The sequence below is a fragment of the Bos mutus genome, chromosome 5 (genome assembly GCF_027580195.1).
Source record: "Bos mutus isolate GX-2022 chromosome 5, NWIPB_WYAK_1.1, whole genome shotgun sequence".
Lineage (NCBI taxonomy): Eukaryota > Metazoa > Chordata > Mammalia > Artiodactyla > Bovidae > Bos > Bos mutus.
In genome coordinates this window covers 21,361,452-21,388,534 of record NC_091621.1, presented here as the reverse complement: position 1 = coordinate 21,388,534, position 27,083 = coordinate 21,361,452, and the positions used below count along the sequence as shown (strand labels likewise).

General features: G+C 34.9%; 1 protein-coding gene across 3 annotated transcripts in view; it reads right to left on the bottom strand.

Annotated features, from left to right (window-relative positions):
- The window catches only part of MON2 (MON2 homolog, regulator of endosome-to-Golgi trafficking), a 116,672-nt gene that overhangs the window by 26,517 nt on the left and 63,072 nt on the right, over positions 1 to 27,083 (bottom strand). For 2 of the 3 annotated variants that reach the window (XM_005886921.2, XM_070370527.1), the window contains 11 exons: positions 26,422 to 26,523; positions 25,217 to 25,327; positions 22,936 to 23,111; positions 22,192 to 22,354; positions 21,352 to 21,645; positions 18,679 to 18,877; positions 13,512 to 14,140; positions 8,970 to 9,113; positions 8,340 to 8,357; positions 7,919 to 8,047; positions 3,552 to 3,742 (listed from right to left, as the gene is read on the bottom strand). In XM_005886921.2, the coding sequence (XP_005886983.1) occupies positions 3,552 to 3,742; positions 7,919 to 8,047; positions 8,340 to 8,357; positions 8,970 to 9,113; positions 13,512 to 14,140; positions 18,679 to 18,877; positions 21,352 to 21,645; positions 22,192 to 22,354; positions 22,936 to 23,111; positions 25,217 to 25,327; positions 26,422 to 26,523 (2,156 nt within the window). The remainder of the gene's footprint in view (positions 1 to 3,551; positions 3,743 to 7,918; positions 8,048 to 8,339; positions 8,358 to 8,969; positions 9,114 to 13,511; positions 14,141 to 18,678; positions 18,878 to 21,351; positions 21,646 to 22,191; positions 22,355 to 22,935; positions 23,112 to 25,216; positions 25,328 to 26,421; positions 26,524 to 27,083) is intronic. The other variant, XM_005886922.3, reaches the window with a different exon arrangement.

The following is a 27,083-nucleotide window of genomic DNA, read 5'->3' as shown; positions in this document are numbered from 1 at the left end:
TTCTAATTCTAATGATCAATAAAATCAGACATTTATTCAACTGTGGACAGGCTGAATATTCTGATCTCAGAATTCACTATAGTGGTTATTTGTTTTAATTTATAGTTAGTATTCTTACTAGATCTGGGAAAGACAAAAGACAAATGGAGAAGGGGGAAGCAGAGGATGAGATGTTAGACACCATCACCAATTCAATGCACGTGAATTTGAGCAAATCTGTGGAAACTGTGGAGACAGAGAGGAACCAGGCATGCTGTGCAGTCCATGGGGTTGCAAAGAGTCAGACACAACTTAGCAACTGAACAATAACAATCCTTACTAGATACTGTGAGCATATCAAAAAACATTGGTTGAGCTTTTAAAACCACAGATGATTAACAGAATTTACCTATAAATTATAAAGGGAGATAGTCAATATTGTAGGTACAAATGGGACATATAAGATTGTTATAGTCTAAGTTTGAGAAGTATAATGGAAATCTTAAAAAAAAATTTTTTTCATGAATCCTTATTTGACAGAAAAGAGACTTCAAACTGATAAAATATTATTTGTATTTTTCTTCAGTTCTGTCTGTATGGTACATTAAATTTATTTTTTGAAATGTAATTCATACCATAAAATGTATCCTTTTAAATGGTACCATATAATGCTTTTTAGTATATTCACAAAGTTGTACAATGGTCATTTCTAATTCTAGAATATTTTCATCACTTCCAAAAGAAACTCTGCATCCATGAGTAGTCATGCCTTATTCTACCCTCCTCCCAACTCTGAAACACAAGTCAAACTGTATGTGACCTCATTTGTGTTTGCATTCTTTCACTTAGCATAACGATTTCAAGATTCATCTATATTGTAATATGCATCAGTATTTCACGGCTAACTATTCCAGTGCATGCATGTACAAATCAAATTTATCCATTCATCAGAACATTTGGATTGTTTTCATTTATTTGGCTATTATGATAATATTGCTATAAACATTCGTGTACAAGTTTTTGTGTGAATGTTTCAATTCTTCCGGGTAGTACTTAGTGTTTTTAACTGAAGGTCAACAGACCATAACTGTATGAATTCCCACTAGCCCATGTGTCTTCTAGAGCACGGGTCCCCAACCCCAATAGGAACCCAGCCACACAGGAGATAAGCAGCTGTTTTCCATGAAATTGGTCTCTGGTACCAAAAAGGCTAGGAACCACTGTTCTAAAGAACTACCACCGTGTTTTGGTATTAAAAGGGTGTTTGAGTGAATTCCTAATAGACCTCAAGTGTCTAAGTAAGTAAGTGGAGTCGCTCAGTCGTGTCCGACTCTTTTCAACCCCATGGACTGTAGCCTACTAGGCTCCTCTATCCATGGGATTTTCCAGGCAATAGTACTGGAGTGGATTGCCATTTCCTTCTCCAGTGGATCTTCCTGACTCCCACATTGTAGACAGACGCTTTACCGTCTGAGCCACTAGCGAAGTCCAAGTGTCTACCAGGCTACAATCTTTTAGTTTCTCATTTTTAACTGGATTTTTCTTTCACTCGTTTAAATAATTCATTCATTTATGAGAGCCCTCAGTGATGTTCAAAGCCTCTCCTTTCTTCTAGTTGATTTTGGTTTTGTTTTCTGTTACCGTACTGCCTTGTGAAAGCAGCTTGCAGACCATAAACAGTTGGGAAACAGCACAGAGAAAGGTATAGTATGCTTGCATTGGTATCAGTAAGATTTCTAGAGGTAAGAAATATGTAAGAAAGCGAAACAAAATCTGACTAGTTATGGAAACAGAAATTAGGATCACATATCATTGCTTCTAATTCTGAAACATCAGATAAGCTCTTATAGAGAAAAAATTTAAGTTAAGCTTCTGCACTCTACAATTTTTCTTTACTAAATAACTAAACATTAGAAAGACAGACAAAATTTCTTCATTAAATCACTCTGCTGTAGACTCATCTGATCATTGTCAACGTGCCAATGTAAATTTTTCTTCACGTATATGAAATTTATAATTTAAATGATTTCAAACTAGCAATTTAAAATGGTTACACAGCAGTACATGGCATATTCATCATTCTATAGTTTAAAAAAAGTGATTAACGGATAAAAAAAACAAAACAGAAAAACTTTTGTTATCATAGAATTTCACCACTATAGCACAAAGGAAAATTAGATTGTAGGAGTACTGAAGACTACCTATCTATCACAGCTATTAGTGATAAGCCCATCTCTAATAAAATGGTACATTTTAGATCAGTGCTGCCCAACAGAACTTCCTATGACGGAAATGTTCAATGATCTGCATGCAGTGCCCTCTATAGCAACCACTAGCCACAAATGAGACATGGCTAATGAGACTAGCTAATGAGACTGAAGAACTCAATTTTTAATGTGACTTAGTTAATTAAAAGGAGAAGGCAATGGCACCCCACTCCAGTACTCTTGCCTGGAGAATCTCATGGACAGAGGAGCCTGGAAGGCTGCAGTCCATGGGGTTGCTGAGGGTCGGACACAACTGAGAGACTTCACTTTCACTTTTCACTTTCATGCATTGGAGAAGGAAATGGCAACCCACTCCAGTGTTCTTGCCTGGAGAATCCCAGGGACCGGGGAGCCTGGTGGGCTGCGTCTATGGGGTCGCACAGAGTCGGACACAACTGAAGTGACTTAGCAGTTAATTAAAAATTTAGTTGTAGCTAGTTTGGCACCCCACTCCAGTACTCTTGCCTGGAAAATCCCATGGACGGAGAAGCCTGGTAGGCTGCAGTCCATGGGGTCGCTAAGAATCGGACACGACTGAGCCACTTCACTTTCACTTTTCACTTTCATGCATTGGAGAAGGAAATGGCAACCCACTCCAGTGTTCTTGCCTGGAGAATCCCAGGGATGGGGGAGCCTGGTGGGCTGCCATCTATCGGGTCACACAGAGTCAGACAGGACTGAAGCGACTTAGCAGCAGTAGCAGCAGCAGCAGTGACTGCTGTATTAGTATAGCTTTAGACAGACTGGAGCAGATTCCTCATTCAAAAAATTTAGCCCACATTTCAATTATCCTATTCTCATTCAGTGAGGGGCCAAAATACCATCCTTAAGATACACCCTCTGTTGCACATTACACAATGAAAATTTCATTCTTCTTTGCACAACTTAAACATCTTAAAGAGCTGTTCATTATTACCAACGATCTTATTTATTCTGAAAAAAACTGATTTTCTGATATGGTTCTTCTCTTGTGATGCTAAATGGACACTGGATTTTTTTAACAGATCTTCTTAGATTCATCAAGTTAAAACCATGGCTCCTTAATTATGATTTAATCATGTGGTCTTATAGAAAAGACTCCTATCTTACAACCAGCAACATGGTAGTAAAGAGCAAAATTATCCTCTGCTTACAGATAATGTACCCAGTGCATAAATGCCTAACTCGTTCTTTGTATACAATCTAGCAATCTTAATAGTCAATTAGTTAACTAATGAATAACGAGAAATACTGTTCTTAGGCAATTATAGGTATAATGTGCACTTCTTGAAAGATTGTCTTAATTGTAAAAATGAATGAGCTGACCTTTTAGTAAAGAGAAAGTCTTCAAAGGTGTTGGCTAGTTCCGGCCACATACTGTCAAATTTTCCCGAAGAAGCATGTTGCCGGGCAACAGGTAGCCCAATAGAAAGAACTTTGAGGAGAGAAGATACTGCTAGTTTCCAAGTGCTTTCAGAAGGGCAGGAATACTTCAAGCTGAGGGGAACCCTAAGAGTCTGGGAAAATAAAGACAGTTTAAGATAAATACTAATTAAAACAAACACTCAGCTTTTAACTACTTTTTTTAAAAAAATTACAGCTTCTCTTTGTTCTTATAAAAAATAAGATAAGCATTTTCATTTTAAATAGATGTTACTTTCTAGAAAGGCCAATTCTCAGACATGGTTTTCAAACCATACTACCTAGAAAGATATACTTTTAAGTCCTATGTCCATTTTACAAACAATGACCCTGAAGAAGTAATAACCATTTTTGGACCGTAGTTTCTCATCATAAAATATAAGGATGTTTTCTGAAAAGTTAAGATTAAGAGTAGTAAATTTACAATCTTGCAGCTTCTCTAATGCAGTTATAAACTTAGAGCATTCTGCCGTAGTTCTCCTGGCAACTAATTTGATGAATGGGGTCTCTTCTATCCAAGAGAGATCAATAATTTTTTACTAATGGTTAGGTAAACATGGCCTAGAGAATATTACCATGCTTTATATTTTATCTCTAAAATTTTTTGAATTTTATATTCTACACTAACATTTTAATGTACTTTCTTCCTTTTGCAAATATTTGAGAAAAACTGGTAATTTAAGAATTTGATTGACTTTATCTTCAAAGTCACAGCATAGCATCTGTATAATGACTGAAATAATGAGACTTACTTTCTAATTGGTCAACTTTCTGTTAATCATTAAAGAACTAATTTGGTGGCTTAGAATGAAGTTCCCTGGTCATAGTTCTATCCAACAACTAGAAGACTAGACTGACCCAACCATCACAGTGAGTTAGCCCAGAGCACTATCAATAAACAGTTCCAATATACCATCTGATTATGTTCATGAGAGTGCCCAGACTCTATTTTTATACAAAAATTCTAGTCTGAGAAAGATAAAAATTAAAAGAGATACATTTTCATAATTCAATGTTATGGAGTGAACCTAAAACCTGATTTCATCTTCCACACAAATTATTATTGAATACTTACACAGTGAACATGTGAACCATTACACAATAGTATGATAACAAAAGATAATTTAGCCTACCCAGAATCTTTTTCCCCTCCCCACATCCAGTTGGAAATTAGGGTAAGGATATGATCAATTTATTAAGCCAATCAATCTATTCCATTTCTCTGGCCATAATCACTGGTTCAAGACTAGGCATGGAACTAAAGCTGGTTCATTTAAGGTTAACTGTAGTAACTTAAGAATAATCTGACACATACACACACACACACACACACACACACTTGCTGCTGACATATAATCCCTTTATTAGCCTACAACTATGAGGAAAAACATAGGATATGTAGTCAACCCTTGGAAATCAGAACAAGGAAGAAAAAAATTTGCTTTCTGGAGATAGTACTGAACCACTGGATATACCAATCCCAAAGCCCTCCCTCTATCTCTGACTTTTCCAACTAAGCATGCTCTTTTATTCTTAAAGCTAGTCAGAGACTGAATGTGTGTCATATGCCAACAAAAGAATACTAAATTATACATGGGCCACTCTGAATTAACAGGTTATAACTTAAGGTTAGATAGTTTACTACTAGATTAATAGTTTACCAGTATCAGGGGAATGTTAAGTACAACAGATACATTTGACTTATACATTTATTTTTAAAAAATATTTAATGAATATAGAGACTGGCATATCCTATATACTCAATAAATGTATGTGAAACTAGAAAATTCAGTTCTTGCTGTCACAAAGCTCAGTTTCCAAGGAAGGAAGAGCGTTGTCCAATTAACACAATACATGTAGTAAGCGGCATCAACCAACTGTTCAGAAATACAGAAAAGAGATTATTTAATTCCATTAAAAATACAAACTGATTCATATCACTCCTCCAAGTTCAACTCTTCAGTGGTTAAAGAATGTCTGATTCCTTATGATGGCTTGTAAAACCCAAAGCCACTTTTTCAGACCTATTCCAGGCCCTGTTAGCTCCCTAAGTGGGATTTCTCAACAATGCTTTAAAAATATACCATGATCTTTATGTTGTTTAATTGATCTAGATCTCCTTCTCCCTTGTTGCTGGGTATTCCTTCTCCAAATGTTACTTTATTTAACCCTTGCCAGAATCCCATAGGCAGTTTAGGTATTTCCTTGTCAACAGAGGGAAGGGAGAACTTAACTTTTATTCAATACTGACTACTTGGCAAGTATTGTTAAATGCCATATCTCACTTGAATCTCTTAATGGTTAAGACATGAAATTTGCATTGTATTATCCTTCTTTTACAGATGAGAAACACTCTCAGTTTCATTTGCTCCAAAATCACAGAGCAGCAAGTACACAGCAGTGCACTATGCTAATCCAGCTTTCTCTGAACACAAAGCTGCCTCTACTTGGAGGTCTTCACTTAGTACTTAATATATTGCATTATTATTTTTCTTTTTATAGATCCTTTATTGAATTATTAAATGTATGAACTATCTTATTCATTTTTAATCTCTACTATTTCTTAGTACCCGTGACAGAAGTGCTTAAAATTTATTCTCAACAAATCAGGAGATACAAGACAGTTTTGAGGGGATGAGTGGTGAGGGGCAGAAAGAACTATGACAGAAAATCAAGGGAAGAAACAATTTTAAGAAGGCCAGGGGCTTTGCTGGCGGCTCAGTGGTAAACAATCCGCCTGCCAAGGCAGGGTACATGGGTTCAATTCCTGGTCAGGGAAGATCCAACAGGCACTTGAGCAACTAAGCTCTTGTGCCACAACTACCACGCCTGCGCTCCACAACAAGAGAAGCCACTGCAATGAGAAGCCTGCATGCTGCAACAAAGAGTAGCCCCAGCTCACCCCAATTAGAGAAAAGCCCATGCAGCAACAAAGACCCAGCACAGCCAAAAATAAATAAAGTTATTTTTTAAAAAAAAGGCCAGAGCAGTACCATATTAACAAGGAAAATAAAGAATTAGAAAGGGCTTAGAATTTAAAGACTTTTGTCTTCTGTAACTTCAAGTAAGTAGTTTTTTAGCAGAATATGGAAGTGAGCCTGGGTACAACAGGTTAGAGTGAGTGGTGGTTAGGTGAAGGCTACAAGTTGTTTAAAGGAGCTTAGAAGTAAAGGAAAGTTGAAAGAGAACAATTTTGAGTAAGAAGTCAAATGAGAGAAAGATTTTACATAAAAGGCTTAATCTTCTTCCCAGGATAAATATAACAGGCTGAAAGAATTAACAGCAAAGAAAGGTGGGAACAGAAAAGGATGAACACAAAGAGAAGGATGAGCCTTGGAACAGAGAAAGGTCTTCTTCCTTGAGGGAAGTGTTCAGCATGCATGCGTGCTAAGTCACTTCAGTCATATCTGACTCTATGGGACCCAATGGACTATAGCCCGCCAGGCTCTTCTGTTCATGGGATGCTCCAGGCAAAAATACTGGAGTGGGTTACTGTGCCCTCCTCCAGGGGATCTTCCTGACCCAGGGACCAAACCCACATCTCTTATGTCTCCTGCATTGGCAGATGGGTTCTTAACCACTAGTGCCACCTGGGACATATTCCCAGGATAAAGTATAAGAGGCTGAAAGAATTGCCAGCAAAGAACGGTGGGAAAAGAAACGGACGAACACAAAGAGAAGGATGAACCATGGAACAGAGAAAGGGCTTCTTCCTTGAGGGAAGAGAGTTCAGATCAGACTGTAATTATCCAGTAAATAAAAGCATCTACATATTAGAGTAAGAGCAAGGTTTAGGTTTGTCCTTCAAAACAGGGGGGGAAAAAAGGAAATAAACTTTGGAGGAATAGGACACACACAACAGCAGATGAATTTTAATAATGGTTGTCCATGCACTGAGGAACTGGCTTTCAAAAAAAGTATGCATGATCAGTTAAATCGATAGGATGAATTGTGAATTTCTCCTTGAATGCTTATCAAAGTATGAGAAATACTGTCCTAAGAAACAAGATGCTTATTGTCTTGTGCCAAAGATGAAAAATCATAAAATTGAATGCATATTTTAAAGTATGTTTTACTAAAAAAACCTTCTTATTTCAGAGAAACATCTTCCTAAATAATATTCATGAATGTTGGAGCAAAATCACTATAAATAATAACAGATTATATTTTTCCATTTATTTTAATATATGACAATATACAATTACCTAAAGATAAATTTCAATAACGTTATCATCATTAAATGAAAGTATAAAAATTTTTTTAAAAGATACCTTAATAATATTCTGGAGTACTTTCTCATTCACCACTGCTTTGTGACAGGCTGTTTTTTGATATAAATCCACAACTACGTCTAAAGACCTTTCAGCAAATGGCACATAATTCAAGGCAACCCATTCCGCCTAGAAAGTAATATTTTCACATGGAGTTAAAATAAAAATGAGATTAAATGAAATCATATTGTTTTCAAAGTGAAAGCTTCTTTGTCTTAAAGTTCAGGCCTTGGTTTTAGGTCAGATTGTTTTATTACATGCAAAGTTTTCAAAGAGATATAATTTCATGAAAGAATAATTTTCAGCCAGGCAAAAATTAAAACTATCAGAAAAAGTACATAGAGCATTCTATCAAAAACTGGGAAAGTTGTACTTTATTTGTTGCCAATAGGTTAGGACAATTTTAGGAAATTTAACTCACCGGTGCAAATAGTTGGATCTATTGTGATTCCATTGTGTTGCAAGACAAATAGAATGAGAAAAGTTAATACACATTAAACTACTTTTCGGACCATGTAAAATTATAATTTTTATGTTGAGTGAAGAAAATCAGCACGTGCATGCATTCAGAAATTTATTTTTCCCCTAAGCCAAAACAAAGTTAAAATTTGCCAACTATGGCTAAAAAATATTTTATGTAAAATCCAACTAAATTTCACACCAGTAGTAGACAACTTCTCATTTCTTCATTTTCTATTGCAGGTATCTATTTTAGATAAGAGTAGGACTAGGCATAGGGATTTAGAAGCCATTCTATAGTATGATGAGGACACCAAGAAAGGAACTCTGAAGAAAGATGTACTACAGAGTATCAGGAAAGGCCAAGCTTTCTGGAGAACCACTTGGGAAAAGAAAGCAATAAACAATTAAAAAAAAAAAAAGGGGCACAGGTTTTCCAAATAATGTTTCTTTCCAGTTTAAACTGTTAATAGAAATATGAAAGTTCATTTGTGAAAGAAAAAGTTTGGAGATAAAGTCCATCTTAAGTGGAACTGACTACATTTATAAGACATGAAATTTTACAGAGTAAATATAATTTATAGCAAATTACCTGATTATATTTTGCATTTGCAATGTGTTTTGTTTCCAGCTGTCCATACTGTGGAGGTTTACATGAAAATTCTACAAATGCCAGTAACTGGTCAAATATAGCAGGATACATTATCTGCATGTTTTCTGGTCCTACACAGATGGCCTATAAAACAATATATGAACAATAGAATGTATAATCTGAACTCCATTAAGTTCTTTACCATTTATGCTTTTGTTTAATCAAAGAATCTTAAAGACTGTCTTATTTTATGTTAAGCATTATATACTTTTTGAAGCCCTGAAGGACATTTAAACTATTTTAAACTAATATTGAATAAAGTATAGGCTAAATACTTTAATCAGCTAAAAAATACTTTTTAATTAAAAGTGTGGCTTATTACTTAGCAGACTAAACAAAGGGCAAGCACTTAAAGAGAAGTCATGGGCCATTCTGAGGTTCCACAATCTGATCATTTGTTCAGTAACACACACTTTAGACAATTTAGAATGCTTCACTGACCAAGATGAGATTGACTTCTACTTAAGTGCTTAACTGATGACATTAGTTCATGAAAATGACAGCTTATGCCTGCACCATGCATGGACCAGAGACTTTAACAAGTAAGCACGTTCATTACAGTTGGGAAAATAAGTCATGAATGAAAATCTGTTTCTAAAAGAAATGTATGTATTAATTTTTAACAGGGCAGTGTATATTTAGCATCTAATGTATCAATACATAGACTTGATATAAAACAAGAAAAAAATTTAAGTTAATAAAAATTAAACTTAATGCTACAATTTCATAAAACAAAATGTATATTCAGACACTACAAATTTTAATTACATCAAATATGTTGAAAGAACTTAAATCTCATGTTTTTATTTTGTCTAGCAACAAATGTGTTTTCTCCTCCCATCCTTTCATATTTTCCTGTCTGAGCATTTATCTTTCTCTGTAGGAAAAATATTTAATGATATAATTTATGGAGTATCTAAAATATATTTGTGCTTTCCAAAACAAAAAGCATAATCATTCTACACTTGAGGCACCTTCAAAATACAAAATCAAAATTCAAAGCATCTCAAAATTTTAAGGACTTTCTTTAAAACTATGTGTACAACATGTATATTTTCATACAATCATGGCTTTTTTAACCCGTCAGATAACAGAGTAGTTTTATTCTCCCTCAGAGAACGGGTAGCCATTTAGCTTTAACAAAGTGATCTTGAGATACAAAGTAGATAAGCAAAGTGCTGCCCATACATACCATTAGATCATCCTGTAATTACAATGTGGAAAGCAGAATGAGGATATGTAATACCATCTTCCTCTGTTTGGTCACTTTTCTCAGAAAAAGTGAATGGAGAACTTAAAAAGTATACAGCCTAAAAAAAATTCTCTCTACTAACTAATTTCACAATCTTCTTTATTAACTTCTTGCTGAGTCTTAACTCTTAGAATTAAGTATGTAGCAATTACTGTGGAAAAGAGATAATTACCCTAAATGAATTCTTTTATTTTCAATGACAAATAAAGAAAGGAAGGCAGGCAGGAAGGAAGGGAAAGGAGGGGCGGGAGAGAGGAAGAGCAAAATTCTGTGTGAAGACCTTAGAAAACTAAGTATCAAAATTTTTCTGGAAATAGCACCAAATAATGATCTGGACTATATGTTTTGATTTTTTGTGGTGCTTTATAAACAAACAAAACAAAACTTACTAACAGTGTTACAGCTGAATCCTGAGATCTTAAAATACATAATATGGAGTCAATTTAACAACAAACTTTATCTAAGAAAAAGTTATTAGTATTGGCTTTCTTCAATATTCTGAATCAGAAAAGCCTATAGTGTAAATCTGGTGGCAGATTTCAGTCCAAAAGCTAAGAATCAATAAGCATGCTTGTGAAATCACTATAGTCATGCCCAACTCTTTGTGACCCTATGGACCATATGGACCCTATGGAGCCGAAAGGCTCCTCTGTCCATGGGATTCTCCAGGCAAGAATACTGGAATGGATTGCCATGACCTCCTCCAGGGGATCTTCCAGACCCAGGAATAGAACTTTCATCTCTTAAGTTTCCTGCATTAGCAGACGGGTTCTTTACCACTTTACCTGGGAAGCCGCAATCTATCTGGACAATATTTCCTATTAATCCTTGAAAATTGTGTAAGTGAAAACAAAAAAAGAAACTGGACATCTAACATCTGACATGATTCAAAGTTTCTCTTATTAAGTCATTTAAAATAATTCATTCTGTACTTAGCATGTACTAAGGCCTTTGCAAGACAATATGATAATGAAAATAGTAACAACTAATGTTTACTGAATGTTTAACTGTGCCAGGCACTAAATGCCTTACAAATACTATCCCACTTACTAAGAAAAAAAGTTACAGAGTTATTATTTCCCTTTTATGGATGAGGAAGCCAAAGTACAGAGAGATTCAGAAAACTGCCCCCATTAAGTAGAAGCCCCATTCACACACAATGTGACAGTGTCTCCTGAAGTACCACTCCAGTAGCCTTGACCATGGAGGTACATATGCTACCAGTTATCAGCCTTCACAAAGGTTAGCAATAAGTAAGATAGATGCAGTCTCCTGATCTCAAAACTTAGGAAAACAGATTATCAAATTCTCATGTCCCCTAGGTATGTAAAAATATCTTGGGGAAAAAAAAAATTAGCCTATAGGACTAAGTCATTTTGGTTGGGAACTAGTGATATGAAAATCAAGAGGAAAAGCACATGACCCTGAAACTCTAAACAATATAAGGGTAAATATGAAATTAGAAATGAGTTTTTCCTTTAAGAAGGAAAACAGTTTTTAATCAGTAAGGTGTTTTGCAGAATAGCTTATTAGTTTAAGAATAAACTTCCAAAGCAAGTATATTTTGCTTGTGAAAAAATTTTCTGACACCTGTGGGGGAAAATATAAAAACACTCTTACTAATAATGAAATATGTTAAGTCTTCTGTTAGGAAATATTAAAGACCCCATATGTTTGAATCACATTCAAGTATTATGAAATATAATTTAAATAATCCCGTAAGTAATAAACAATGGCTAGAGTGAAAATCAGTAATGCAAAATGACATCAACTGATATAAGTAAAAGTTCCAAAGTTTCCAACAATAAAACTTCCTAACTTTCCAACTGAAGGTAAGTGCTTTTTCGAAGCCATTAAAAAAGCTCAAAGCTCAAAACAAATGCCTGCTTGGGATGAACGATTCTATTTGCTCTCTTATTGCTAAAGCAGAGGTTTTGTTCTAAATAAAATTATATGCTTTTTTCCCTAGAAAAAAAGTTTGGGGGTTTGCTGTTTCTTCTTTGTTTACTATCCTCTACATACGTATAAAACCTGAATTAAACACCTGAGTAAGAGTTCTAGATTATGGGCATCCCACAAGGTCTATGCTTTCCTTTTCTAACTTTTCCATTCCCTCCACAGTAGTCTATAAACAACCTATGCTCACAGTCAGGGAGAAAAAAATTATCACTGACAGGCTACTTTTCTTCTGCCACTGAAAACAAAAGCAGCTCTTTTAATTTCAATTATGAAAAACTGATCCTCCCTGTAATAAAATTATTAAAATGCCAGATTTTCTTACATTTTAAGTTTCTATACAATTTCTCTGCACAGAGTAACTTAGGGGTAAGGTAGTCAAGGAATTACTGCTCAGCTAGACCTCCTCCAGAGACAATCAAGGTGTACTATGTTGTAGTAGAAACCACTATTATTACTGTGAAAGTTTTCATCAATCCAGTTGGATATAATGCAATTGTTTAATTAGAAAGCATGATCTGTAGTACCCAAATGGCTACTGATAACACATTTGTAATCAGAATCCACTTCCATTCTAATTTTGTCAGAATGTCATAACTACTTTGCTGGGATCGCAGACTCTTTAGTTCATACTTGTTTTGTTCAACATTTTGGTGGTTGTTAATTGTGCTAACAATTACCTTGACAGTTTAAAGAATTCTTTGATTTTGATCTAGTCTTGTTTGCCAACTGGAATTTGCTTAACAATTTTTAGATCTGTTTTAATTTTTTTTTTTGGAGTAACAAAACACATATGGGTTAAAATATATCTTTTAAAATTTCTGTGAGGTAAACACTTTACAAATTTATTCTTATTTTTTAATGGGTTTCTAACAATTCAAGAGCTAAAATTAAAATACAGATAAAAAATATATAATCCCATTGCTAATTAATTTTCTAATTACAGAAATACTTTACTAAAGTTATCACTCCAAAAGTACATATTCTTGTGAAGAGTTGAATGAACAAATCAAAAATGCTGGTGAACAGAAATAAGAGCATGCAGGCAGTTTCCTGAAGACTCTCAAAATAAACCTGAATTACCTTTTAAAATATATTAGAAAAATACAAATGTTAAAATTAACTGGATCTTTACAATCTTGAATGCATCCCAAAGTATACATACATAACAATCTTGATGATCCAGAATTTATCCCAAAAATTATTTAGCAAAGTAAAAAAATTCAAGAGAACCATATGCATTATTGCTTAGACAGCCACTAAAATTCGATTACCTTTTGGAGAACATCTAGAGCTGTAAGTACAGCTTCCTGTAAACTTGTCAAAACTGCTTCAGTGTAAGATGGAAGAATGAAAGGGGAGGCATCTGAACTTATTGGGACTGAAACAGCACGGTGCAATATGACTCCCAACTTCTGCAAGTCATCCATGTTGAAACCAGTTTTTATGTGTTGGTAGAGAGCTGGAAATATCTGAATTAAAGCTGTAAGAAAAGGCTGGCTGGGAATGAAAGTTAGTTTATCCAATGTAATAGGAGGCTTGGTGCTTTCAGATCCAATTCTGTACCAGGTATTCCATGCAGCCCACCAGAGATTCAAATCTTCAAGCTCATCAGTAACTACAGGTGGCTCAGAGCTGCTATATCTTCCAAGTCTTTCTCCAATGGAATCTGTTCTTACAAATGGCCTGTTCAGGCTAGGGCCCGATATAGGCCCTAAAAGGACAGGCGCCGGGACATTAACTGCAGGTGGTGTCTCAGGCTTATCTGAGTCTCTGACAGGGGACACAATCTGTAAAATTTCCTGGAAGCTTTTCAGTGCAGCCAGAGATACTTCATTGTTTTTGCTGAGTGCTGCTGATTGTATATGGTCAAGAAGAACATCCCATGCTCTTGAAAAATCTCCTATATGAAAAAGAGGAAAAAAAAATTATTACCATAAAAGTGATCAAATTGTCTCTATTAGACACTTGAAAGTTTATCTGCTTTATTTTTCTGCTTAAATTCCTACAGAAGTAGAAAAAGATATGCTTAGGCACTAACAATGTGAGTTAAAACCATTACAACCCAAAAATCCAGTAAAAAAATTTTGTCAGATACAGGAATAAATGGCACCAAGAAAAGGATAATGAGTATATCAAACAAGGTTTTGAACTTTAAACTCCATAAATGTATGTATACACCCTTCTATCCTAATATTTCTGCCGAAGGAGAACAGAATAAAAACTTAAAAGAGTGAAAACAAAAAATTTTCAGTAACATCTTCAATCTAACCATCTACCTTTATTAAGATGGTCCCATTCTTAAGCATATAGGAAAAGTTATGACAGTATGATACACATTTTTTACCTAAATGTTTAAAATAAACTAAGTCATACTCCATAAAAATCTTAACTTTACACTTGGGTTTTCAGATTTAAATAATTTTATAGCTGCAGAATTCTGGTAAACATTTTCCCCCCATATCAGTAAGTTGCCAGAACATGCACCATAAATAAGACTGTCCTTTTACCATGAGGCTAAACTTATTTCTCTCATGTAAAATCAAGTCAACTGATCTACTGTCAGCACAGCATGGGCTGAATGGTGGTTGCTGTTTCCACTAATCATTTCAATCTCTTGCTCTATTCCTGTGACCAACTGAGCACATTTATAATGAAACTCTACAATGAAACCAGGTGTGGTTTGTTTCTATTACTGTTGTTGTTCAGTCATTAAGCCATGGCCAACTCTTTTGCAACCCCATGGACTGTAGCCCACCAGGCTCCTCTGCTCAAGGGATTTCCTAGGCAAAAATACTGGAGTAGATTGCCATTTCCTTCTCCATGGGATCTTCCTGACTCAGGGATCAAAGCTGTGTCTCCTGCATTGGCAGGCAGGATCAGAGGAATTGACATTTTGCAAAGAATAACATAAGTAGGCTATGAAATATAGAGATAACTGTGTTTTAAAGACTCACTTCACAAAAGCTATCAAAGACTAGGTTTTTTCAAGAAGGGATAAACCCATATAACTGAGGAAGCATTCAATGAATTGGAAAGCTGGAACTAAGTCTGGTATAAAACAGTAAGCACTGCACTGCTTTACAGGATAGACTATTAACACTTGTTCAGTTACATGTTTCTTCCTCTCCATACTCTTTTAATTAAAACTGAAGTATAATTTATATACAACCAAAAAACAGGCTTTTTAGTAACTGTTCAAACAGTTTTAACAAATTTTGTTTAAAAACTATCAAAACAGCAAAACAAAATACTTCTGCTTGTTGCCATCCAAGTTCAAAAATCAGATTAAACATTACATTCACCTACCAGAATGGTGACCTAGTCTCAGGTCTAAAATATTCCATGCTATAAGAAGGAAAAATATCTGCAGTTCTTCTATTAATATACTCCATGTCTAGGAAGAAGTCCTCTTTCTAAAAGACTAAGTATAATTACATATTGTACTTCATTATGTTAAAACATTACTTTTTAAAAATTCTTAATTTTTTATACAATTTTCAAAGGTTATATTCTATTTACAATTATTATAAAATACAGCCTATATTCTCCATGTTGTAAAATACATCATTCTAGCCTATCTTACATCTAATAGTTCACACCTCCCAGTCCCTTTACCCCTACGTTGCCCTGCTTCCTCCCTCTCCCCACTGGTAACAATCAGTTTGTTTTCTGTCTCTGGGAGTCTTGATTCTTTTTTGTTATTCTCACTAGTTCACTGCATTTTTTAGATTCCACACAGAAGTGATATCACACAGTATTTGTCTTTCTCTGTTTGACTTATTTCACTTAGCATAATGCCCTGCAAGTCCACCCATGGGGCTACAAGTGGCAAAATTTTCAACTGCAAGAAAAAAAAAAACTACAAAAACACAAACATGTGGAGGCTAAACAGTATGCTACTAAAGAGCCAATGGGTTACAACAGAAATCAAAGAGGAAATCAAAAAATACCTAGAGACAAATAAAAATGAAAACACAATGATCCCAAACCTATGAAAGTGAAAGTCGCTCAGTCATCTCTTTGTGAGCCCAAGGACTATACAGTCCATGGAATTCTCCAGGCCAGAATACTGGAGTGTGTAGCCTTTCCCTTCTCCAGGGCATCTTCCCAATCCAGGGATTGAACCCAGGTCTCCTGCACTGCAGGCAGATTCTTTACCAGCTGAGCCACCAGGCCAGCCCCTCAAACCTATGGGGCACCAGCAAAAGCAGGTCTAATAATAAAGCTTATAGCAATACAAGCTTCCCTCAGGAAACAATAAAAACCTCAAATAAACAACCTAACCTTACACCTAAAGGAACTAGAGGAAAAAGAACAAAATCCAAAGTTAGGAGAAGGAAAGAAATATAAAGATCAGAGCAGAAATAAATGAAATAGAGACTTAAAAAAAAAAATAGAAAAGGTCAATGAAACTAAAAGCCGATTCTTTGAAAACACTGATAACCTTTAGCCAGCCTCATCAAAACAAAAAGGTTGAGGACCCAGATCAATAAAATCAGAAATGAAAAAGGAGATATTACAACTGATACCACAGAAATACATAGGATCAGAAGAGACTACTATGAACAACTATACACCAATAAAACAGACAACCTAGAAGAAACAGAGAAAATCTGAACCATGAAGAAACAGACAATATGAACCATTATCAGTAGTGAAATTGATTCAGCAATTTTAAAACTCCCAACAAAGAAAAGTCCAGGACTAGATGGCTAAACAAGTGAATTCTACCAAACATTTAGAGAAGAGTTAATGCGTATCTTTCTCAAACTACTCAAAAAAACTGTAGAGGAAGGAACACTTCTGAACTCATTCTATGAGGCCAGCATCATCTTGATACCATAATCTTATTCTAAAATAATAATAAAAACCATTTCCTAGTGTTAAATTATAAAAAAAAAAAATTATTGAAGCTACATGAACTGCATCATGTCTTCATTTTTAAAAATCTAAATCTGTATCTATTACATCTTAGCTTTTAAGATAAAGTACCACCGAGGTATTAAAAATGATTATTATTTGTCAAAACTTAGCAAACACACAGTTAAGATTAGCACATTTCATTGTATGTAAATTTTATAGGAAAACAAGAAACTAGAATTTAAAACGTGTATATATAGACATCAAATATATAGATCATCAAATATATAGGTATGTGATATGTATGAGCCTTAAAATGCAAATAAACACCACACAAAAATGCCAATGAAAATCATAAATATGCTTATGCTTTTAACATAATGAGAAGAAAAAAGCCAAACATAAAATAAGAAGTTGAAAAATTAATATGTACAGCTTGCTCACAGTTATGTGCAAAAGTATTTGTTCACTTTTCTCAACCACTCCCATGCCTACCACTAGAATTGAAGGTATTATAATCTACACTAGTTTCTCAGTCTCAATCCTACTGACATTTTGGGTTGGATAATTCTTTGTTGTACGGGCTGTCTTATGCATTGTAAGATATGTAGCAGCATCCCTGGCTTTTACTTCCCCAGAAGCCAGTGGGCATGCCCCTGCCTAGTTATAACAACCAACATGTCTCAGACGTTGTTAAATATCCTGTGGGGGGAAGGAGGAGGTTGGGCAAAATTGGCCCTGGTTGAGAAGCACTGATCTATTTATATTTATACACCACCAAGTTTCCTAACCAATCTAATAGTATCCTACCATTCTTCTTTATGACCATTCCATTCCATACATACCATCTGAAGGGATCTTTCTGAACTCCATATCTGAACACATCACATCATGGATTAAAATCTTTCAGTGGTTTTCAGTGCTCTTAGAGTGAAGTCTTCTGAACATAACCTACAATGTGCTGCAACATCTGGCCTCTACCTCTACAACCTCACTGAGAATCACTCTTTTCCGTGTTCTCTTCATTCTAGACCTTCAAACGTGCCAGGGGCCACACCATCTCCATCTCCTCAATCTTCTTTCATCTCTTTTATACATACTCTCTGCCTGTAAGGCTCTCCCCAGTTCATCCTACCCTTGCCTGATGAACTACTATTCAGATAAAACATTGCTTTCTCAGGGAAGCCTATATATACATCACTGGCCTGGTCAAGTATCTACTATAAGCTCACAATCTACTATAAGCTCCTTTGTAGCATTGATCATTGCAGCAATTTTCTATTTATTTATGTAATTATAGTTCCTCCTTCATACCCAGGATATATCAAGGACAGTAGGTATCTGGCTCATCACTGTATCCCCAAGACATGCCCACAGTAGGTACACATAATTTTTCAAGGAAATGAATGAAAACGTTTATGCTCATACACATACCACACATAACAACAAAGACTGGCAATTAAGATGGATTATTCTTAGAAAATAACAATGTATATAATCTGTGAAGAATCTGTATTTTCCAAATTTCCTTTAACATTAATTACTTGTATACTCAGAAAAAAAAAAATGTACATCTACCTAAAGGTTGAAGTAAATATCTTCTGGTGTTGAAGATTCTTGCAACTCCGGCCAATGTTAAAACCCATGTCTCAGCCCACTGCTTCTCTGCTGTGTCCCTTGAATGATGAATGAGAATATTGCCACCTCCAGACTCAATCTTTTCTTTGTCTGCAGTGGTAGAAGACTCTCTAACTCGGTCCAGCAGATGAAAGAGAACCTGAATATTTGTGATAATGCATATAAAAATACTGATAACATAGCATAAATAGCAGCATAGGAAATTAAGCATTGTTACAAAGAATTATACCTGACATACTGATCAATCCCTGTATTTTAGAGGAAACTGACCAACAGAGGTATCCTTATATTCTTAAGTTTATCCTTAAGGCCATGGAATATAAAAATTTAAAGTAAACCGAACAGACTATCACTTAAGACCTGTTGAACTGAGTGCCAATGGAGCACGTAAGGTATAATGTACAAGAAGGGAATGCAGCTAAAGAGAAGGGTCCAGCAAAAAATGTAAGTATAAAAAAAAAAATTTAAGTATGAGTGACATCTAGATAGAGGTAACTACTGAAATTTCATGTCTGGATGAGGATGCTTGAAAAAAATCAAGTAGGAAGCAGTTGGAATTTGGGGGATGTTTATTTAAAATGTAGATTCAGGGGAAGGCATAGGGGCCAAGAAAATAAAACAAAATTGAATAGAGAAGCAGATGCACACTGTGAAACAGAAGCCAAAAGAAATTTCAAGGAGAAAATAATCAACACTATTAAATGTTATGAAAAAATGAGCAGTATGAAAAACTGAGCACAGGGCAAGAGATCTGGCAATTAGAAGACTACCTGTAGAGCCAATGAACAAGTTCTGTGGTTCTAAAAACATGGTCTCAGAACCAGCCCCATCAGCATCACCCAGAAGCTTCATAGCTATGCAAATTCTCAGCCTCCACGCCACAGGAAAGAAATCAGAACCTCTAGGGGGCTGGGTACAGTGGCTCAGCAATTTGTGCTTTAACAAGTCCTCTAGGAGATGCTGTTACATGCTAATGTTTAAGATACTCTGAAGTAGAATAATCTGGATATCAAATTACAAGGGGTAAGAGAATGCAGTGGACGTGAAAAAGAAAAAATTATTAATACTGAGATTTAGGCAGCAAGATTAATAATGAAGTTAGAAAAAGGAAACAGGAGTCAGAGAAAATATCAGTTTTAAAATAGTAAAGGACTCTTAAGCTTGTTTGTGATCTGATAAAGCTAGGGAAAGGAGTTGAAGCAAAAGACACAGGAGGGAATAGGGCTTTCAATTATGTTTATTAGGAACATACATTATTAATTTTTTAAGAAGACATTTTGAGGTCTTTTTATTAAACTTAAAACACGGTTAAATTCAGTTAAAGTTTACCATACTGTCTACTGTCAAACTTACTAATTTCAAAAATTCACAAAAGCAGTGAAAGGATTATAAATAAGAGTTTTATTAAAATGGAACAGATTAAGCAACAAAAAAAAGAGGAGAGTCTTTTAGCAAAGACGGGATACTCACTAATAAGCTTCTGACTTTGCAAGAATGTTTTAAAAAGATGATAAAAATGAAAAAGTAAAAAATGAAACTGCATACTTGAACAAATGTAGAATTTACAAATGGGAGGTGGTTTTTGTTTGGTGAGTCTACAAACAAATTTCACTATTATTGATATTGTTTATAAAGTTCTCATTTAATTATATTTGAATTATATGTGGTAGTTTAGCAGCTACTGGTTTTTACCACCAGGAAAATGGGGAAACAGAAGTGCAAAGGCAGAAATCAAAGAGATAAAAAAATGAGGCTTATAGGGGTGGGATGGGAGAGAGACTCAAGAAGAGGGGAAATATATCTATATATGGCTGATTCCCTTTGTTGTATGGCAGAAACCAATACCACATTGTAAAGCAATTATCCTCCAATTAAAAAAAATGAGGCTTTAAGTATTTAATTTGCTAATATGCAAGGTGCAATTAAAAATATTATAAAGCTAACTTTTCCTGTTTTGCCAAATGCACAAATGGATGGAAATTCTTCTTTAAAAATTAATAGGAACAAAAAAACACATTTATGTAAAACTGAATCACTTTTCTGTGTACCTGAAACAAACATAAGATTCTAAACCAACTATATTTCAATAAAAAAACTAAAAATACAATATACTAATGTGAATATATGGAATTTAGAAAGATGGTAAAAATAACCCTGTTATTATAAGACAGAAATAGAGACACTGATGTATAGATCAGTCTTATGGACTCTGTGGGAGAGGGACAGGGTGGGGAGATTTGGGACAATGGCATTGAAACATGTATAATATCATGTATGAAACGAGTCGCCAGTCCAGGTTCGATGCACGATACTGGATGCTTGGGGCTGGTGCACTGGGACGACCCAGAGGGAGGGTATGGGGAGGGAGGAGGGAGGAGGGAGGAGGGTTCAGGATGGGGAGCACAGGTATACCTGTGGCAGATTCATTTCAATGTTTGGCAAAACTAATACAATATTGTAAAGTTTTAAAAATAAAATTAAATTAAAAAAAATAAAAAATAAAAAAAAACAAAAAAACTAAAAAAAAAAATTTTAATTTTAATTTGTTGTTGCTGAAAATGTATAAAAGCATGTCTCAATTAATAACTGATAACTCAAGGTATTTTACGGTACCTTCCAAATAACAGTGTGCCACGTTGAGTGCTGTAATAAAGTTCCATGTGCACCAATTGTTGAAAACAGAGTTTGCCCTGCACTCTTCCGGACAGCAGGACGGGGATCTACACATAGTTCACCCAATTTTGCATAAAGACACAACCACAAGCAGTCAAACGGTGGTGCAGGGTGGAATGGCCGATTCAAAACCACGCCTTTTTCTTCTGCCTGCTTTTGCTGTGCTGCCTCTTCTTTATTTAATTCCTTTTCAATAGTTTCTCCTCTTTGAAAAAAATAATCTGAAATATTCCACTAAAGAGCCAAGGAGAAAAATATCTATTCAGAGATTTTTATTTTAAACACATAGATATGCAACAGATAGATTTTCAGAATAAAACTTAAAAGCAATTACTTCAGAAACTCTTTTCCTAACAGAATGGATTTAATGAAAATATCTCTTCCTCTGTCAAGTTTATCTATCTCATTTCAGAATTTCAGAGTGCAACCTTTAATTTTTAATATTTTTTAAAAATTGGATTTAAAATTTAAATTTTATGTTACTATCAGTAGAGTCAACTGATTTCTCTTGTATGTACCATTATTTGTTTCCTAAATCCTCCCATAACAAATCTTATATAAACCAAATTTCAGCTCAACAGATCAAAATTATTCCACATATTCAGCTCTTAAAGAATTATTTCTTAAATAATATTACTTAACCCTTCATACAATATGTTTGGCATGTACTTAAAAGTCATTTAAATGATTCCTCCAGAGTCAAAAGCACACTTGCTTAGCACTCACTCTCAGTTGCAAACAGTGATTTCTAGATTATATAAGAAAGGCAATCATACTTACCAATAAACCTATTGAAGTTAAACTAATATTAAGTTCTTGGTTATGAAGTCCAAAGCTACCTGCAACATCTACAACTATTTGCAGGCAAGTGCAAGGCATTGTTGGTAGAAAATCTGTCACAACCAACTGAAGACACTGGAATGCTGTTCGTATCAAGGATTCTCTGAAAAACAAAAGAAAATCTATATTTATGTATTTAAGAGAAATGGAAGGAAAAATACATAAATTTGAACAAATCAAAATTTTATCTTAAAATTGGAACAAGAAAATTTTCTCTAACATAGTACTCACATAGTACTTCAACATTTACATAAATGTAAAAAAGATATGCTTAATTAAAATAATTAACAAACAAAAATAAAGCAGCTCAGGGGCATAAGAAAAGCAGTAAACTAAAAAAAGAAAATATGTATTAATACCATATTATTTTTATTCTGCATAAACTAGCCAAACAAAATATAGACATTGAATGAGAAAGGGAAAGTTTGTTTGATGGATTTTTCTTATTGTAAGAACCTTGTATTCATATATAAATGATAAAGAAATAGCAATTTTTCCATCCTTCCAAAATAAAAGTGAGCCCTAATGATTCCCTACAGCCCCCTGGGAGTAGGGTAAGGAAAACTATTTTAGATCATAAACTTAAGCAAAAAAGGCATACATAAAAAATTTACGATCATTTCATAATTTTAGGCAGAATTCCCTTTTCCTATTACTTTTTGGATGTTAATTTTAAACACTTACCCTTGATCATTTCTGATCGCTCCCATAACTCCCAGCACTAATGGCCATCCAGGTCCAAGACTATCTCCTTGACTCTGAAGAATCTGCAGCACACACTCTAATTGCTTGAGTCGTATATCTGGATGATTAATATTCGACATCTCCTTTAATGGGTTCAATAAAAGCAATTGCAGCCTCTGAAAAGAAGGTAAGAAGCTAATCAGCGAAGTTCCAGAACATGGAAAGGTTCTACTATTGTCTTTCAAGTTTAAATTCACCTTCACTCAGACTGCAATGGTAAAAAGAAATTTTTTAGTAAAATAAATATCAAAAATGATTTCTTTAACAGTAATCATTAGGATTATCTTGTCATCTAAGTCTTTTTTAAAAAAAATAATTTAATTAATTAATTTATTTTTGCTGTCCTGGGCCTTTGTTGCCGTACGGGCTTTTCTTTAGTTGCAGCGTGAAGGGGCTACTCTCTGGTTGCAGTGTATGGGTTTCTCACTGTGGTGGCTTCTCTTGTTGCAGAGCATGGGCTCTAGAACACACGGGCTTCAGTAGCTGCAGCATGTGGGCTCAACAGTTCCAGCTCCCATGCTCTAGAGCACAGGCTCAGTAGCTGTGGCCCATGAGCTTAGTTTCTCTGCAGCATGTGGGATCTTCCCAGATTAGGGATTGAAACCGTGTCTCCTGCATTGGCAGATGAATTCTTTACCACTGAGCCACTGGGAAGCCCCATAAGTCTTTTAAAATTTTTTACGTTTTAGCCACAGAAGTAACATGTGGAAGCTTCGTTCCCCAACCAAGGATGGAACCCACCCCTCCTGCATTAGAAGCACGGATTCCCAATCACTGGACTTCAGGGAAGTCCCTAAGTCTTATATTTTAATAACAGAAAATAAAAATCTATCTTCAAGATACTATATTTCAGGATAAATAGGGAGTAACCTGATGTTAAAAGGTATTAAATCTACAGATCCATATACAAATGAATCTCACTATAGAAAATATACCCTATATATTTAGCTCTATTTGGAGAGAAGAAAATAATTTCCAATTTTCAAAATTAACTTTCATTTACTCTATTAATGTGTACCACATGTATTTAAATTTAAGTCTCAATACTCCTAAAAATGAACTAGCAGACAAAGAGGACACAAAACCACAAAATTTTTTTACTGTTAAAAAGTGAAAAAAGTACTTTGTTCTACTCCTTTAGCATTTGAAAGCACCTGCCTTAGCTTTAGTTTTCTCTCCAAGGATACATTTAGTTGGTTCACTGACTGAACAAACATATTAAGCTCTTACCATGTGCCAGGTATTAAGCTGGATGCTAAGACTATATACATGGACAGGGCTTTACAAAAAAATTAGACTGCAATAGGAAAAAAATATGCAATCACTAAAATGTAAGCTATAAAAATTAAGGAACTTTTCTGTCTTGTACATCATTCTGTTACAAGAGTTAAAATACTGCCTGGCATATAGTATGTACCCAATAATTATTTGTTGAGGAAATTTGCAGAATACATCCACATACACTACAGTAAGATAGTACGGGCAATGTGAATGGCTATTAAATGCCTCATTCCTATTCAATCTTTAAACAAAACTTTGGTGGGCTTTTTAAAACTGTATAAGATATATGTGAATGATTATGGGAGTCAGGAAAAAGGATTCACAACAAAAGAAAACTCTGAAAGTATAAAATAACCTTTAAAATTATTTAAAAATAAAAATCTATTTTATTGTGCTTGCCTCTTCTGCCACTTGTTTCTCCCCATATAAGGGCTTCCCAGGTGGCACAATGGTAAAGAATCCACATGCCAATGCAGGAGACACGGGTTCAATCTCTGGGTAGGGAATATCCCCTGGAGGAGAGTATGGCAACACTCCAGTATTCTGGCCTGGAAAACTTCATGGACAGAGGACCTTGGAGGGCTACAGTCCATGGGACCACAGAGAGCTGGACATGGCTGAGTGACTAAGCACGCAAGGGTAATGAGTAGGGGGAAGGAAAAAAAAAAAAAAGACAGGTAAGGACCAAAGGAAAAGAGGCTAACAAAGTATGAAGACTTAGCACTGCATGAAGAAGGAATCTTCTAGATGGGGAGACCAATTCTAGGTAATTTATTACTTAAGTTTAGTGCTATTATAAGAAAATTAAAAAAATTTTTAATATAGATAATCCTGAAAATCCAGGATTATCAACCTTCTGTAAGAGATCCACGGCCTACAAATAAAGTTACATATGGGAAAGGATGACTTAAGTAATTTTAAAAAAGGTTCTTTCTTTTACCTGGTTTTGTGAAAGTGGAGGATCATGGTTAAATGTTAATCCTGCTTTAATAAGTGAAGTTAAGGCTTCTGCTCCCCATTCTCTCATTCGAGAGTTTGGATGCTGGCACACCTAAGGGTACATACATATGGAACAAAAATTAATCTTTAATTTGTATACTTAAGCTATACATCACACATTAATTTAAGAAAAACTAAAACATTGCATTTCATACTCTTCCACATTTAAAAAATCATATAAAATGTTTGTCAACAAGGGTTGAAGAAATTATGAAAATATACAAAATGTAAGTAAGCTTACCTTCTGAATACGAGGCAAGAGGAAGCAATAAAGAGATAGAAGATAAAAGATGAAACTAAACAACTCACAGAAAAGAAAGGATTTCATAAAAGTAAATGATGTCACCAGAGTAAACAGAAGAAGCAGACACTAAGGTTCCTAATCTGCTCTATCTTCATAATCAAATACTTAGCTAAAATTTTAAAAACATATTTTTTGCCATTTGATGAGAATTCCATAATGAAGAAATGTGTATATATTCTGTAATAGCTCATTAAAATAATCCCCCAAAAATGGAGGGAAAAAGAAGAAAGGACTTTTTTTTTACTAAGAACAGTACCCTTCTCAGATTACTAAAATAATATGAAACAATGAGGGCAACTGAAACCTAAACTGCTCATGAACATGTATTTGACAGAAGCAGTTGTCAATAAGAAGCAACCAAGTATTCAGATTCACTCAAGTTTGAATACAAATCCAGACAAAATGCCCTGGTACTATCTATAATTAGTGATACTGAGGTTTTTTCCCTTTTGTAGAAATGTTACCTCATAATCACAGGGAAGTCTGTAAAGGAGCAGTGTCTAATACTAAGTCTCAGTCCTAATTGCCTTGAAGTTTTAGAACCAGCTGAAGCTGAGGGGATCAAAAGAGTATATAATAAAAGAAAGGGGACCCAAACTAACAGGTGAAGGAGACATAAGAGATTTCATTGTTATAGCACTCATTTTTAGTCATAAAGTCTTCAACCTATTCCTTTACCAAAATGATTACTATAAAACTTTCGTCCCTGATAAAATATAGAGAGAGAAGTACAAGAAAAAATGTTAATGCTGATTTTTCTTATGGTTATACAGAATCACTAATTCACTGTGTAAGTCTTTATTATAAATAAAAAGTAAATATAATAAAGAAACAGAGGTTACCTCAAGTAGATGGCCAGTTAGAGGTCTCCATAGAATTTCTATACGGTGCATGTTAACTAGACCAGTTTCTAACAATTTGGCAACAGCAAAAAGAGATGGTTCCTAGAAGAAAAACATATTTTTTATATCATAAGGAGAATTAAAGTATTTCAACTGTAAACCAAACTGAGAAACTGTAAAGAACATGACTATAATTAATATACTTAATTAATTAGAAATAAATATGACATAACCTCAGTTATCATATTGACAAGCCTTTCAGTCCACCCTCAAGCATCTAAAAAGTGTTAGTTGCTCAGCTGTCTCCAACTCTTTGCAACCTCATGACTGTAGCCTGCCAGGCTCCTTTGTCCATGGGATTCTCCAGGCAAGAATACTGGAGTGAGTGGTGGTGGGGGTGGTTAGTCGCTATGTCGTGTCCAACTCTTGCGACCCCATGGAGTGTAGCCTACCAGGCTCCTTTGTCCATGGGCTTCTCCAGGTAAAAATACTGGAGTGGATTGCCATTTCCATCTCCATGGGATCTTCCTGACCTAGGGATCGAACCTGGGTCTCCTGCATTGCAGGTGTATTCTTTACCATCTGAGCCACCAGGAAGCCCTCAAGTATCTAATATGACTCCTAATTGAAAAATTTGGTTGGGAAGAGACTGCTTTAGTGGG